Source organism: Pezoporus flaviventris, unplaced genomic scaffold (assembly GCF_033815535.1).
Source record: "Pezoporus flaviventris isolate CSIRO_AGI_PZ_B2104156 unplaced genomic scaffold, CSIRO_AGI_Pfla_v1 ptg000031l, whole genome shotgun sequence".
NCBI classification, from domain to species: domain Eukaryota; kingdom Metazoa; phylum Chordata; class Aves; order Psittaciformes; family Psittacidae; genus Pezoporus; species Pezoporus flaviventris.
This window is the reverse complement of record NW_026892579.1, coordinates 48478902-48493888: the sequence shown is the minus strand read 5'-3', so window position 1 is coordinate 48493888 and position 14987 is coordinate 48478902. Positions and strand designations below refer to the sequence as shown.

Genomic DNA, 14987 nt, shown 5'->3' with positions numbered 1-14987 from the left:
TTTTAAGCCTGAACATTCCTGGTACTCTAAAAAGCTTAGTGGTCTCTGCACCAAAGAGTTTATGGTCTAATTTGTCGTTCATGCTACTAAATATTGCATGAAACACGTATTATTTGTGTGCATGGGGCATGCATGTATAATCTGAACCACACAGGGATAGAGCTTCAGCTGGGGTAAATTCCTATACCATGTTGGACTGGGTCCCAGTCATATTTCTGAGTCTAGTCCATGGCCAAAGAAGTTCTTAAAGATGGACATAGAGTCTTTAAAGATGCACTGATGACAGCAATATATCCCTAGCACTGGCTGTTGGGCTGGGCTACAGAAATGAGACGGATGTATTGCAATCTATTAAAAACCTGAGAAATATGGACATGCCAGCAAGCAAAAGGAACAGAGCAAGTTGTCCTGCAGTTAAACCTCATTCAAGAACCTGCTCATGGGTGAAGAGAACTCATCTACCTTACAGTTTCCATCACTAGGCAATTCTGCAATGACACAGTATCGTTTTTCTCTTTCCAAGGCTAATGTGGGAGAAATGGGAAAGAGGATAATACGGTTAACTCATAGAAGAAATGTTGCTACCCTGCATAAAAGACAAAAGAAGTCTTAATTCCCTCTCAAGAGGAGAGAATAATTCAATACTGGCATCTTAAACACCATTCAGCAACAAGCCACCAGCCAGTGTGAGCTCTGGAGCACTAAGGTAGAGCCTCCAGGCAAGACACATGGCTTAGCAGAGGGATACAGTCTGCATCCACCCCCATTTTTCAGGATTTAAAGACCTAAGGAGGTCTTTAAAGAAGGTAAAGGCCTGAGCTGTAGCCGGGCCAAGAACTGTTGACTGACAGTCAGACAAATTCCCAAGCTCTGACAATGCACAGGAAGATAACTCCATACTGTGAATGGGTCAACTGCTGCTATATCCTCAGTAGCATGTCTCATTAACCCTTTCTAAGGCTCACTATCCAAACTGGCTGCAGGTCTGGGGAGGCAAGAAGAGGAATGAGATTATGGAAAAGGAAGGAGAAAGATGGGATAAAAGAAGGTTGTGAACTGACCACACGTGGTATCTGTTTCTGGTGGATCACCGCCCAGGATAACCACTGCTCTTAACACCAGCGCTACCAGTTAGTTGCTCGGCATTAGCTGGGAATGAAAGCAGGACCACAAAATGACAAAAAGCGCTTCATAAATGCCACTTTGTATTCTGCCCTGGCAAGTTTTACCAGCAGAGGCTCAGGTACTCACCCAGCTGCCTTCGTTTCTCAGCGAGAACATCAGGGAACGAAGCTGAGGTATCGAACCAAGGTCCCGGCTGCGACACTTGCTGCTCCAGGACACCAGGGACATCAGCGCACGACACTGGGTTCGAGCACAGAAGCCCCACTTTAGCCTGAGCAGAACCTCCTCTGCTAACACGGTTGGCATGCAGATCAACCCCAAATCAGAGCAAAGCCACGAATGCAAAATCGTCTCACAACGGAGGAGAAAACTCGCAACATCAGGAACAACGCGGCAGCACGTACAGCAGAGAACATGCACTTTGCAAGGCAAGAGGGCTCTCAGATATCCTGCAGGCATCCCGTAGTAGAGGCAAATAAATCCAGTTCATCATAAGTGCTTTTTGTCAGAGGGCAAAAGGAAATATGGGTAATAATGGAAATGCTTGTCAGACCAGAATCCCAAGGGTGTACAAAGGATGTAACCCTTGTGTACTGGCAAAGCTACTGAAGAATGACCTAACAACAGACTGCTTGAAAACTAAACATTTATCTTAAATGCAAATGCTGGCCATTGAGAAGTTCAGAAGCCACTCCATATTGAATTTTTGCCTCAAATTTCCCATGTATTTCTTATCCAAACAGGACCATGAATTTAATGCTGGCTCAGGGCCTATAGCCTTAGAAATATAAAGAGGAATACTTATAGATACTCATAGATTAAAAGCTATGTCACTTTAGGCTCCTATCCCAGGATTAAGCTACTTCTATAAAAAAATCCCTTTTGATGTATTGGATGCCGACATTTTCCATGCAAGGCCTCTGAATTCAGTGTTTCAATTGTACTACACGCTCTGTGGCAGGAAAGTGCATGTTCTCTGCCTACACAGAAAGCACATTAAAAAAAAAAAAAAAAGAAAAGTAAAGAAAAGAAAAGAAAAAAAAAAGAAAACCAAGATCAGCCTGGGAGTGTTGAACAGTGCTACATGATACTACTGATTTATTAACCTGGCTTGATCAATAAGGCTATCATCAAGGGCACATTTAGTTTGCACATAAATTTCACTTTCTAACAAGCACTTTTGTGTGCTCACTTTAGTCTCCTTAATTTGATCCAGGTCTCAGGAAGCTTTCTTTAAAGGAGAACAGAGAATTCTTTTTCTAAAAAAGGATCAAAGTATACTCGGTCGACTCTCAAACAAAGGATAGTCAGTACTGCAGAAACAGCGTGCTTACCTTTCACAGCAAAAAGAAAAATAAGCCCATAGGTCCAGTTTTATCACTTCCTTAAGTTCATCAACATCAATAGAACTATTAAGTAGTGGCTGAATTTGGCTAATAGCAATTTAAAAATTCCAACATTCTTTGAGTGTCTTCCATCAGTAAGATACTAATTTAATGCATAATTCAAACTCCACTGTCCTTTAACTCAGCATTTGTAAATAATTAAAAAAGAACAAAAAATCCCTTTACATTTATAAAGCTGCCCCCCCCCCCTTTTCTACTGCAAAACACAAAGACTTTTCAATCAATAATTTATTTTTTTTTTAAATCTGAAAGTAAAATCCATAAAAAAATGAGGAGAAATTGATTTACAGGATAAAAAAATTAGCTCTGGCTTACGTATGTTAAGACTAATAAATTTCACATCATATTTTAAAAGAGTGGAGGAGGAATCCCAGATATATTAGACTTTATTCCAATTCTACTGAAATGTTCAATTAAGAGCATCTTATGAAGGTAAGTTATGCAGTCACTAAAATTAAGATGTGAAAAACAGGATTAGAGCACTGCATCTCTCAAGGAAGCTAAACACTTTAATAACCCATCCCTTTTCCTTCACACAAGATAACATCTAAAATCTGGCTATTCCTGTAATTGCTCTGCTCTTGTTAAAAAGCTGGGTTGTGCAGGAGAAATACAAACGTATTCCACAGTAAAAAATACTAAAATAATATACTGCATTCCCTTTTAATCCAAAATTATGTATCTCAATAATTCTCACTGAAAACTTTTTTTATTTTTTTATTTTCTGTGCAGACAGATGAAAATGCATTTTAAGACTCAAACAAGTCTGTGCAAAACCAGCTTAAACTCATCAGTCTCCCAGTCGGTTCTTAAAAGAAGCTAAACATTCACCAAGCTGTTCCGATCAAACGTGACTAGCAGATCCCTTTTGGGAATGTGGTCTCAAGACGCATCCCTGCTTCCATTCAGATTCAGAGCAAGAAGTTCAGTGCAGGATCAGGCAGTTAGGGGGTCATTTAATTTGATTTAGAATACGGTGCTAATATATGTTTTTTTTTCTGGAAACACAGTCTCTGTTTTCTCCAATTTTTCTGCTTTGCAGGTTTTACGTAGAAGCTTTCCTGCTCATTTTGTTTTTGTATCTCCATGCTACCAGTAGGAGGCTGCCCAGTGCTCACATTTCCTTTGGCAGAAGTGATTCGTGGACTAGCATGGACACTTCAGCTGCCTCAACCATCATTCTTCTAGAAGATTTATGGCAAACACATCGCATACCGAGCTATAAATCTAGGAAATGGATATCAGACATACTTTGCTGTCCACAGCCACACAATTTAAAGTAAAACAGATAATGGTGTAGCTGTGGCTAGTGTTACTAGTAGCCAAAATTGGGCTACACTGCAGCCATTTTTTTTCCACGCACCTCACTCTCATTTTTGGGGTGTGAATCAGATGATCTTTCCATTTTACTCTGTTCCTGGCAACTTTTGGTGTTAAATAGTCCTTCATCATCCAAGGATAAATGGGTACTGTTAAGATTAAGCTCTACTTACACTTCTTTCAACAACAAATTGCTTTCCATTCCTTTATTTTTTATTCCTTTAAGATGAAATTCCTCTATGGGTCCAGTTTGGACCATTGGACTCATTAAGAGGAGGAAACCCAGCAAGGGTGGGGACTTTGTGCTTCTGAAAATCCTCTGTTATGTAGCATTTAAAGAAAATTTATACGACTAAAAACATAAAAATTCCCACTCTCTTTGCTCCCAGGAAGTTAACACAAAGTAAACCACTTCTAAAAATAACCTCCCACTCAAGAAACTTCAGGGTGACAGGGAGCCAGAGAGGGGTTATTGTAAGCTCTAATTAGCACAGGTTGGGTCTGTAAGCCATGTAGGGAAGGACAAGCTAAAATTAAATGACCTTTGGAAGGGATACCTCACCTACAACAGCCAGTTGTGATCTGATCTTACTAATTCTCCTCCTCTGCTGTTGCAGGTCAGGGTTCATCAGAAGCTACTATTTCTGCTAGCATAGGTGCAGGGCAGACAGTGTCCTCGTAACCCCCAGGATGAACTGCCAGGGACACCAGCTTGGGGTCTTTGCAGGTAATACCCCTGAAGAGGCAGTGTGTCCCCTGCTGAACTTGCCATGCCTTTCAGGAGAGGCAAACGGAGTTTTAGCTGTTCCTTGTACAACCATCACCTCCAGAAGACAAACACAGCCATGGTTTGCTGTAATAATGCTTCAACTGGAACACAAACTTATAAAAATCTAATAGTGCGGATCAAAATGACCAACTTTGGTCACAAGCATCGATCAAAGTGAGAGAAGAGTAAGAACAGGAGCAAACACCTACTTCAGAAAAATTAAAAATGGGATACCTCCCTTTCCACACAACAGGTGGAGATCAAAATAATCTTTCTTAAATCTCCTTTCCCACTCATAGCACAGGTTTGGAGAAATTGTTAGCTTCAGGCAAGCACTGACTATACCCAGTTCTATCCAGACCTTATTAGAACAGTGCACAGAGCCTGATTTGTTTTTTTACATTGAAAACTCTGTGCCAAAGTCAAATATAAATCACATGCTGATTCCCTGAAAATCACTGAGTCATTAAGCAAGACCCTCTACTCAACACCCCTGCCTCAGAAAGGGTCAGTTATGTGAAATTAAGATGCTTTGACAGGTGAAAATAAGTTGGACTAGATGACCACTGTAAGTCCCTTCCAACGGACGCATTTGTATTCTAGACCATTTTATTATCCTCTATTCTAAATAAACAATTAAATAGACATATGTATATATACATGTATACAGATCTCTCCCTTTATACTACTGAAATGTGGACACTATTAAAATGTTAATCTCTACTTTTTTCTTAAGGAAGCCCAAACTCCTCAAACTGAGGAAGAAAAACAAGAGGGAAAAGCTAACAGACTAGCTGAGGATCTGCTTTTCTAATGTTGCATTTGATTAATTACGTGATTTATTTTCAATGACTGGTTCAATCAATCCTGATCAAATTAACAAAGACAATGATCAGAAATACCAGACTAAAACAAAATACAAATGATTTGGTTCCAGGGGATCCAATCAAATGAAACAGGATTAAATTAACCAGTGATCGGATTAAGCACAAGTTGCTATATAAAGTCAGAAATGTATCAGTACTTCAGGCCATTTGCTCTGTCTGTAAGTTGCCATTTGCAGCTCTTCCTAGACCTCTCAATAAACTCTAAAAAAAATTGTTTCTCCTAGGTATCACAAGGGTAATGTGAAAATTATTATTATTATTATTACTACTAATACTACTACTACTATTATTTCATACTATCATAGTATCTGGGGCTCTGCCATATTAGGCACTGTCTAAAGAAAAAATACAGCCCCATACACCACCCTGCCAACAGTCTGTACCTGAAGAAATTTGCAATCTATGTGCACTACACAGAGATCAAAAGGTGACAGAATATCAGGATACAATCAAAAAGACAGAAATCCCCATTTAAATCGACAATGTTAGCGAAGCACAAAGATGAAAAAGCTACTGCTCAACAAGGAGCGTTAATGAAAGCTGCCAATGATACAGCTGGAAAGGTAGCTCTTACCTAAAAATCAAAGTACAAGTAGCACAGGAAAAGTACTTCCATTTGCTGTGTATTGAGCTAAACCCTGAGCAGCCAACAATGTCCTATGGCACTGAACAAAGATGTACCTTCAAATGCCTTGAGCTCATGCCGGTTCAGCTGAAACCATTAGTAACCAGCTGCAAAGGGTCCCTGTGTCCAAAGCTAGGTGGAAGAAAGGCTGGGGACATCAGAAGCCAGCCCATTTGGAAGTAAACAGGAAAACGTAAATGCTGAGAGTTAGAGAGTGAAACCTGCCCTTTTTTTCCCACTAAGTGAGAGTGAAACCCGCTCTTTTTTTCCACTCGGTGAATTGCTTAATAGATAAACTTGAAGGATGTGGAGAGGTACTGCCTATGGACTTTTAGTAAAGCTGCTTTAGGATGCTGGCAGGCAGTCCTGCTTGGGAATCCTGGCTCCACATGCCACAGGGGGATGAGGAAGGACAGTGGACTGGCAGACATGCCACTCACATGGCAGCAGTCCATAGTAAGTAACACAAGAGAGAGGAAAGCTACACAGCCACCAATCACACTGTGCACATCAGGGGCTAAAGCAGAAGGGTTTTCCCAGCTTTCCAGAAAAAAAAAAAGAAAAAAGAGTATGCCTACCATCTGATAGAAACCTTCAATGGTCATACGACCCATTTTGTATGGCCATGGCCATGTGTCCTATCCTTGCAGCTTGCCGTTTGTACTACAAATATAACAGAATCATATTGATAGTGAAAGACTATCCTTGTAAGACTGAATGTTTGATGAGGTGCTTTACTCACTGAGCCTGAGAAAGTATTTAGAGAAACATTCCTCTCTCCCTCCCCACAACATAAAGACTTAATATTTTATCTATGTTTTCAGCTACCACAGTGAGTATATTTTAAAGTATCATATCTTTCCAGCCAAAAGACGTTTGGCATTATGATTCAGAATACACAATTTTTTTTCTTCTGTCCCCTTAAAGAGTATCTTATTTTTATGTGTAGGCTGCTTCTTATACTCTGCCTTGCTACATTTTTTTTTAGTCTCACTTCAATTTTTTTCATGAGTATTCTCAGTTTCATTTTCTTACTTTAGTTTCCCCATATCTCTGTCTCTTTTCTCACCCTTTCTATCACACTCCTTCCCAAGTGAAATGAGAACCCAATTATACTCTTGTTAGAACTGAACTTTCAAATCCATCATGTGCTAGTGGGCTCAAAATTAGGCAAATAAATTCCCTCAACCCTACAAATTAAATTGAGTCTTCGCATATGTTCTTTTAAGAGCACAAAGATGTCAAGTATTCACCCAGCTGTCACAAAATATGATGAGCAGGCACTTTGTATTCGTGCGGGTTTTCTAAATCGTTTTGTCAGATTCAACAGAAATGCTAATGGATCCAAAAGTAAATTCTAATCTATCCTAAATATCTGGTTATTATTTGTATTGTGGTAGGACTTAAAATTGTCAGTTGAGGATCAGGGCACAATCTCAATACATTTCACATACAAAGATCATTTGAATGATGTGCAGGTATTATTTTGCACTTTCTCAGATTTTATCTCATTATTTCAACCAACAGCCTCCTCACAGGTATACTCAACTTCATCTAAGAATAAAAGTACCACCAGTTTGTAAGCATCATTATCTGATGTGTCTGCTATTGAAACCCAGGTCTTAAATTTGCTAAAGCCAGCAAATGTCTCCCAGGTCTAGATTTTGAAGTAAAAAATACCTCATGAAGGTCACATTTTGCTTGTGCTTTGTTTCGGTCAAAGCATATGATGGAAGTGGGGCTGAGCAAGATCAGCCTCAGCATGTGGATGGGAACTTGCATGAAGCTGCTGACACTGGCAGGTTGGACATTATACCATGGACCTGTAACACGTCTGGGTATGTCCACCATAGCCCAAACATGTAGTATTTGCTGCCCCAGTGCTAAACACCTATACAATACTTCTCATGTGGTCAATCCAACACTTTCAGGGAACCTGTGATGGGATGAATATATCATGGAGAGTTGTTCTCTATGTAGTAGCTTGGCTATTTGTCTAAAAACCTATTAGGGCACTGCTTAAAGCAGGAGGGCAGCAGATCCTTGCTGTCAGTGATAATCCACTGCCAAAATCAATATCATTGGCAAGCTTGCTTCATGGATATTTATGATCAAAGAGCACATTTTCCAAGAATGCACTGTCTAACCCATCGTCTTGGCCCAATTTCAACTCCAGTAATTACATTTCTGCCTGCCTAATATTCCCCTGCTGCTTCAAGGAGGTGCAGGAGCCCCCTCATCAAGTCCCACGTTGCTTCACTGCCTCACGGCCATGTTCAGCACCTTTAGCAGTGTATTGTACAGAACAGTTACTACCTAAACAGCTTTGCGATTCTTGAAGAGGTGAACAGTGTAAGATATTGTTGTTGCTGCTATTTAAAAATGGATTTACCTCCCTCTGGAACTAGTCATCTTGAGACATCATTTAATTTCCTTCTTTTCAATAGTAAACTTGCACATTTAAAATTATTTACAAAAGGCTGAGTTAGGTAGGTCTCAGTTTGTACTTTTTTAAATTTTATTTCATTCATAAAAGTAAAATTCTATAAAATGTAACTGTCTCCACCTTTTAAATACCCAGTTTTAGGGAGTTCAAGCCCTTTCAGATCTAGCCAGGAGAGCTAACTCCACCGGCAAACTACAAACCTGTCTTTCTCAGTGGAATAAACCTCTCGTTTAAAGCTGTGTAGGGCATAAAATGGGAGGTTTTAAACTTGTGACATTTCCATGTCTGGAAAAGCTGTCACACGCCTAGCACAGCATCGTATCTCGAGGTGTAAGCCCAGGGGCATTAGTAGCATTAGCCCAACTGTAACAGTACCAGAGGGAGAGTGGTGTAACTAAAAGACTTCAAAAACCTCCCCAAATCTTTCCAATATTCTGAAAACAGAATTTTCCCCAGTGGGAAGGATCATCTATTTCTAGCTGTACGTGCTTGCAATCTTGCTTCTCAAACTTCTTGGTAGTGCTCAACTGACCAACTCCTTCCCGTCAGAAATCTCTGAATACACAAAGAGAGAAAGCACTGTTGTTCTCTTTATTTTTATTACTATTATTTTAGTTTTAAAGATTAAGCAACTGTTCGAAGCTGCTCTGAGCCAGAAGCTGGATTAATCAATCCTCTAAACATGGGTTTGTGTGCTAAGGAAGATGTGCTAAATACAAGTCATCTTCAGACGCTTGCATCCACATTCACTGCACTCCTCCCACTTCCCAAAGGGACCATTTGGGGTGCTTCAACAACTGCAATTTTAAGTAGACACTGTTAAGCATACTTTGTATTAAAATGTAAAAAGAATGCCAAACAACACAAGCCCAGCAAAAAAAAAAAAAAAAAAAAAAAAACAGAAAATTACGCATCTGAGAAAGACTAATAAAGTATGACTGCATGAATGTATTCTGGAGCACTTGCATGTGTCAGAGGGAGTAGAAGGTTGGTGAGCAGAAGATTAGAAAATGCGAGATGAGACACAAAATGACAGAAAAAAGCATGAGTTCAGGAAGAAAGAAGCAGGCAGGGAAAAGCCTGTCTTGGAGGTAAGTACGACTCTGTGTAGAACATGGGGGGATATTTTTAAACACAGACATTTTACCTACTAACATCCATACGGTTATTATAACTAACTTGCTAAGATCATGGGGCAACAGTTAAACGATGTAATACAGGTACCTAATTTAGGCGTCATGACTACTTTTCTCCATTGGCTCTGTTGGAAGCTGGAGTCTGGCAGCCCTGGATAACAAGTGGTCTAAATTACTCATCACTCTCTGGAAGGCAGGAGCCATTGTAAACTCTCTGACTATGCCCCCGTGTGCACTGCAGCAGAACCAGAGTGAAAAAGGGAGGAAAAAATAAATGACAAAGAACATCATCCAGCTATATTACAAGCAGAAGAAAGAAATTCAGGAACTCTACAAAGAGAATGATGACCTAAACCAAAGAAGATAGGATATACTGGAAGTTAAATTATCTGTGCAGAAAATTTAATGTAAAAAGATTCAAAAGAAAATATATAGTCTGTGCAGCTGCAGTCTCGTGCATCTAAAGGGAAAAAAGACAAAAAAAACACCCCAGCCTCCCCCAAACTCCAAACTAAACTAAAGAAAAGGGAGTGCGTAGGAAGGAGAGATAGCTTTTGTTTTGGAGCACCTAGTTCCTAATTTAATCTTAATCTAGTCTGGCATTTATCCTCATGGATAATTCAGTATACATATTCAGGGCAGAAAAAGAACCCATCAAAATAATAAACTAAGAGCTACTTGCAAGGGCAGTATCAGTAAAAGTTGTCCTTGTGTAAACATGGTTCCTACTCAGCTTCAGGTGATGTTACCAAGATCCCAGGAACTACTTTTTTCCCCTTGTGCAATAATTTGTGGCTCTCATCCAGCCTCTGATTATGCTAATTGTATTTGATGGAATTTGTATGTACTCTCCTTCGCTCTTGTCTCAACTGAACATACACAAGGTGCATTTTTAATTTTTAACTCTTCAAAAATAAATAAATAACACAACTTTCTCCCCAAGGTTGTGTAAAAGTCAACCTTATTACTAGGTCTAAACAGCAAATATACAGCCTTTATTACTAGCAAAACAAATAACCCCTTCTGTATTAATATGTTGCAACAAAGCTTTTAGTTAGTGTGAGAGGAATGTCATAATGTACGAGTTGGCATAACATAGTCAGATCATGTCACCTAGACACAATTTCATTTGTAGTAAATTAAATCCACCATCCTAGGAAGTGCAACTTTAATAAAAAGATACAGGCAACTTGGCTAGATCAAGAGTCTGCATCAATTTGAGACAGACAGAACAAGAGAGATGGTGAGTTGTAAAACCATTCCCAGGGGTTAGCAATAAAAAACAGGAGTTAAATTCCTGAATAAATGGCTTTTTTCTTTTTTTTCCCTTTAGAAAGTGTTTTTTACCAAGTACCTAGACATCAGAACCCACTTGATTTTGGTGAGACAAAACCAGATGACCTTTATAGCCTCAATCCATGTTCTTTGACTGTCTCTGAGGTCCCCAAATGCAGTGGTGACTGGGTTATTTCATACTTCGTGGAGATCCTCTGAACCTCTAAATTATTCTTTAATTTTTACTAACTGGCAGCTAAAGAGAAATGTAATTGCAAAACTAAAGGACTTACCTCCCCTTCTAAATTAAAACAAGACAGCTTTCCTTTCTTTATGTGAGTTTTAGTGAAAAATGCCGAACAGGCAGCCCCGTGCACCACAGTTCTGCTAAAGCTCATGTTCCTCCCCAGCATGATCACCTCCTAGAGCACCTCACTGGATGGACTATCCACGCTGAACACCAGAGGTGGTGATACATTCTAGGGCCAAAATTCAAAGGGTATTCATATAATCATACAATCACAGAATGATTTGGGTTGGAAGGAGCCTTTAAGATCATTTAGTTCCAACCCCCTTGCCATGGGCAGGGACACCTTCCGCTAGACTAGGTTACTCAAAGTCTCATCCAACCTGGCCTTCAACACTTTGTGTCTTAATAGTCAGGTGTCTTAGTAACACAGGCAGGCATCAAAGGGATTTCCCAAAGTGCTGAGGCAGACAGGGCACTTCGTTTCTCTTGAAGTCCAGACAGATAAAGTTAGGCTGACCAAACCTGCAAGCCTGAAAACCCAGAAGTACCTAAAGGCATTTGAAAGACAGACTTCAGGGGCCTCCAGACCTCCGAAAAAGAGACATGGACACATTTGGAAATGCGAGCTGCTCTCTGCATTGGAGAGTGTCAACAGAAATGAGGCAGGGGATTCAGGCTGGACACTCAAACTCCCTCACGTGGGGCTCTGGCTCCCAGGCCACAGGCTATACCCATCCTGCAGAGATGTTACACATGGTACAAGGCCATGCAGCACCAGCAGCACCAGACTGACCAGACCCTCATACCTGAAATGAAACCACACTCTTGCAACAGCGCCAACTGAAACGCCTTAGGAAGGTGCTAGGTACATGTGGGAGGGAGAGGACACTGTCCTTTTGTGCAAGGGACTGAAATCCCCTTCTTTGGTCACAAAGATCCTGTCTGGATTCACATCAGACTCTTATGAAAGGTGAGAGCTTCTTAGCAAAGAGCTGAAGAGGAAAAGCAGACCAGGCTGCCTAGTCTACCATTATAGCCAGAGGGGGTTTCTACACCCTTTTGCCTCCCAGTCCCAACATACATGTATACACATGTGTTTAGGTGGTCACATCTGAAGGAGGCAGTGGTGAGTCAGTACCCCTGTACTCACTGCTAATCCTACTAGAGCTTTTTCCAAATGTGTTCTGATTTTTCCCTGGCATATGAACTGCCTGCACAAATTACTGGTGTAAATATTAGCTAGGGAAGCTGGGTCCCCTGCCACCCACAATTCTGGACACTGTCAGGAGAAGTCAGCACTTCTGAGATAGGCTTCTTGAGCTGTTTGCTGGCAGTGAAAGCTCTCTGTTTGTCAGTGCAGATGAGAAGATGCTGCCTGCCATGTGAATCTACTTGCAGGGAAATTGGCTCTTTTCCTCAGCCTCTGTTTCTTCATCCTCCACCCTTGTACAATGAACTGACTGCAAAACACTTCTTCTGCAAGGGTGGCTGCACGTCACTGGTAAAATCTGTATCATTTATTTGCAGATCAGTCTAAAAGTAACTCTATTGAAAAAAAAAAAGAAAGAAAAGAAAGATTCTTCAAAGCTCTTGGCACCCCTGACACATTCTTAAAACACAATGGCACTGGAGTTACAAAACATAAATCATCCACAATAACAGAAACACTTCTCTCCACCTTGTGTCTGCTGCTACCTAAATTCTTTGTGATTCTTCAGGCACAGTTGTTATAAACATGCAAATTTTAATTAAAGGAAAGCTTGGCTGAATAGTAGATAAAATTATTTGCTGCATAGTATATTTGAAAAGCAATGCATCATTCTAATAGATTATTCAATGGATATTTGCAACCTTCTATAGAAGTGTTTAGCTAATGCAAAAAAAAAAAAAGATTAATTGAATAATTTATTTGACGGACAACAGCATTATTCATCAAATACATTATTCAACTAATAGTATTCAACCGGTACTAATTAAAAGCAGAGAAGCAACTGCTTTCAAGTACAACTCATTCAGATCCTGGTTTTGGCTCCATTAAGAAAACTGCAGGGGAATGTTTCAACACAAGTGTAGATGGTACAGATATTCTTCGTGCTAAAGGAGCCATGTCCTGCAGCACACTGTCCTTGCCCAAACGTATCTGCAAGACTGCGGCAGGATGCAACTTTTAATGAATTGCTTGACTGTACTAGGGCTGTATTTTAGCATCTTCAAATGTGGAGGTATTTTAGGACATGGAATAGATTAAATGAATATATTTAATTTGTAACCTGAAGGGTGGCTCCAACTTGCTAACTGCTCCAACAGCACTCTTACTTGGGAGCTTCCAGATATGAGAAAGAAATAATCTTCTCTGCTACTTGGTTACGCAAGTGTTTTGCAAACCCTCTTTCATTCCATGACTACACCCATCATTACCTGATAAAAGTACAACTGTTTCCTTACCCAGCCTGATGACCCCCTACCTATGTCCCATCTTGTTTCAGGACCAAAGAACATCCTAAGCATTATTTATACAACCTGTCGAGCCATGAGGCCTGCACCCAGCAGAGGCTACACAGCTCTGCCCTGCGAATGGGACAAGCCAGGGAAACCACCTGTGCTGCAGACACATCAGCTTCTTATGCTACATTAGCAGGAACATCTTAGTGGTTTTTATTTAACAAGGAACAGTGAGCAGAAGTCTGACAACAGATGAGGCCAATCCGTTGAGGGAAAAGGCAAAGACCATATCTCAAGTACCAAGTAATGACCTCCTAGCAGCACACAGGAGTGGACAAATGCTTCTTATTAGGCAGTGTCATACTGCTCCCCCAGTCACCCTTCCCACAGACAGGAAAACCACCATTGGAATAAAAACAGCTTCAGGATCCCGGCAGAAGGCACTTTTAGCAAAGCCTGCACATTGCAAGAATAAGTATAATGCTAGGACTTTACAGACATAATAAACCCTTGTTAAGTTGCACCAAATATACCATGGAGAAGGCAGCCATAAGGGTTAGCAAATAAAGACCTTTTCAAAGTTCAGTAAGATTTTAAAAATATTTTGCTATTTAACAAAAAATAGTGTTTCCCCTATTTTGAGGGGGTTTTAGTATAATGTTCAAAGAAGAAAGCTCAAAACTGTGAAAGAGTTTGGCTCACACTAAGTATTAAGTGAAACAATTTTGCTAGCTTAATTTACATTACTATTTTAAGCGGAGTTTCTTTTAATGATTCAGGACACATTTCCACTCTAATCCCCACTGCTGTTTGGAAGGAAACAGATGAATGTGATGAAATGCAGTGAAGATGATAAATTCATGCCACTCGAAAAGTGGCAAATGACATTTACGGGTCTCTCAGTTCCCATTTCATGATTGATATAGAACTATAAACAAGAAAATAAGTACTGTTAAAAATCTTTCTATACAGTTGCAAGTAGGTTTTTAATGGTGGTTTGCCTGTGCTTATTAACAAGCCATGGCAGTTGCTGCACACTGATCAGTAACAGCGTAAGAGCTCAGCCTGCTGTAGAAGTCCTGAGTCTACGTACTTTCAATTTTAGAGCATAACCATCATACGCTCCACAAACCAATGAAATTTCTAATAATACAAACCAATGATGTGTTAAATTGAGACACTTCTAGCTTGAATGCCAAAAACTTCACTATGATTTAAAGGATCTGTGCTTACCTTTCTCTATCAATTTACTGTTAATTTGCTACTATTGGAGCAATTTACAAAAAGGGAAAAAAACAAAAAAAAG

The 14987-nt window shown here is 40.0% G+C and overlaps 1 protein-coding gene across 3 annotated transcripts in view; it reads right to left on the bottom strand.

The window, feature by feature from the left end:
• KLHL29 (kelch like family member 29) overlaps window positions 1–14987 on the bottom strand; it is a 403241-nt gene that overhangs the window by 150174 nt on the left and 238080 nt on the right. For 2 of the 3 annotated variants that reach the window (XM_061460941.1, XM_061460942.1), the window contains one exon: window positions 1252–1365. The exons of the other annotated variant lie outside the window; for it this stretch is intronic. In XM_061460941.1, the coding sequence (XP_061316925.1) occupies window positions 1252–1365 (114 nt within the window). The remainder of the gene's footprint in view (window positions 1–1251; window positions 1366–14987) is intronic. 3 annotated transcript variants of the gene reach the window in all.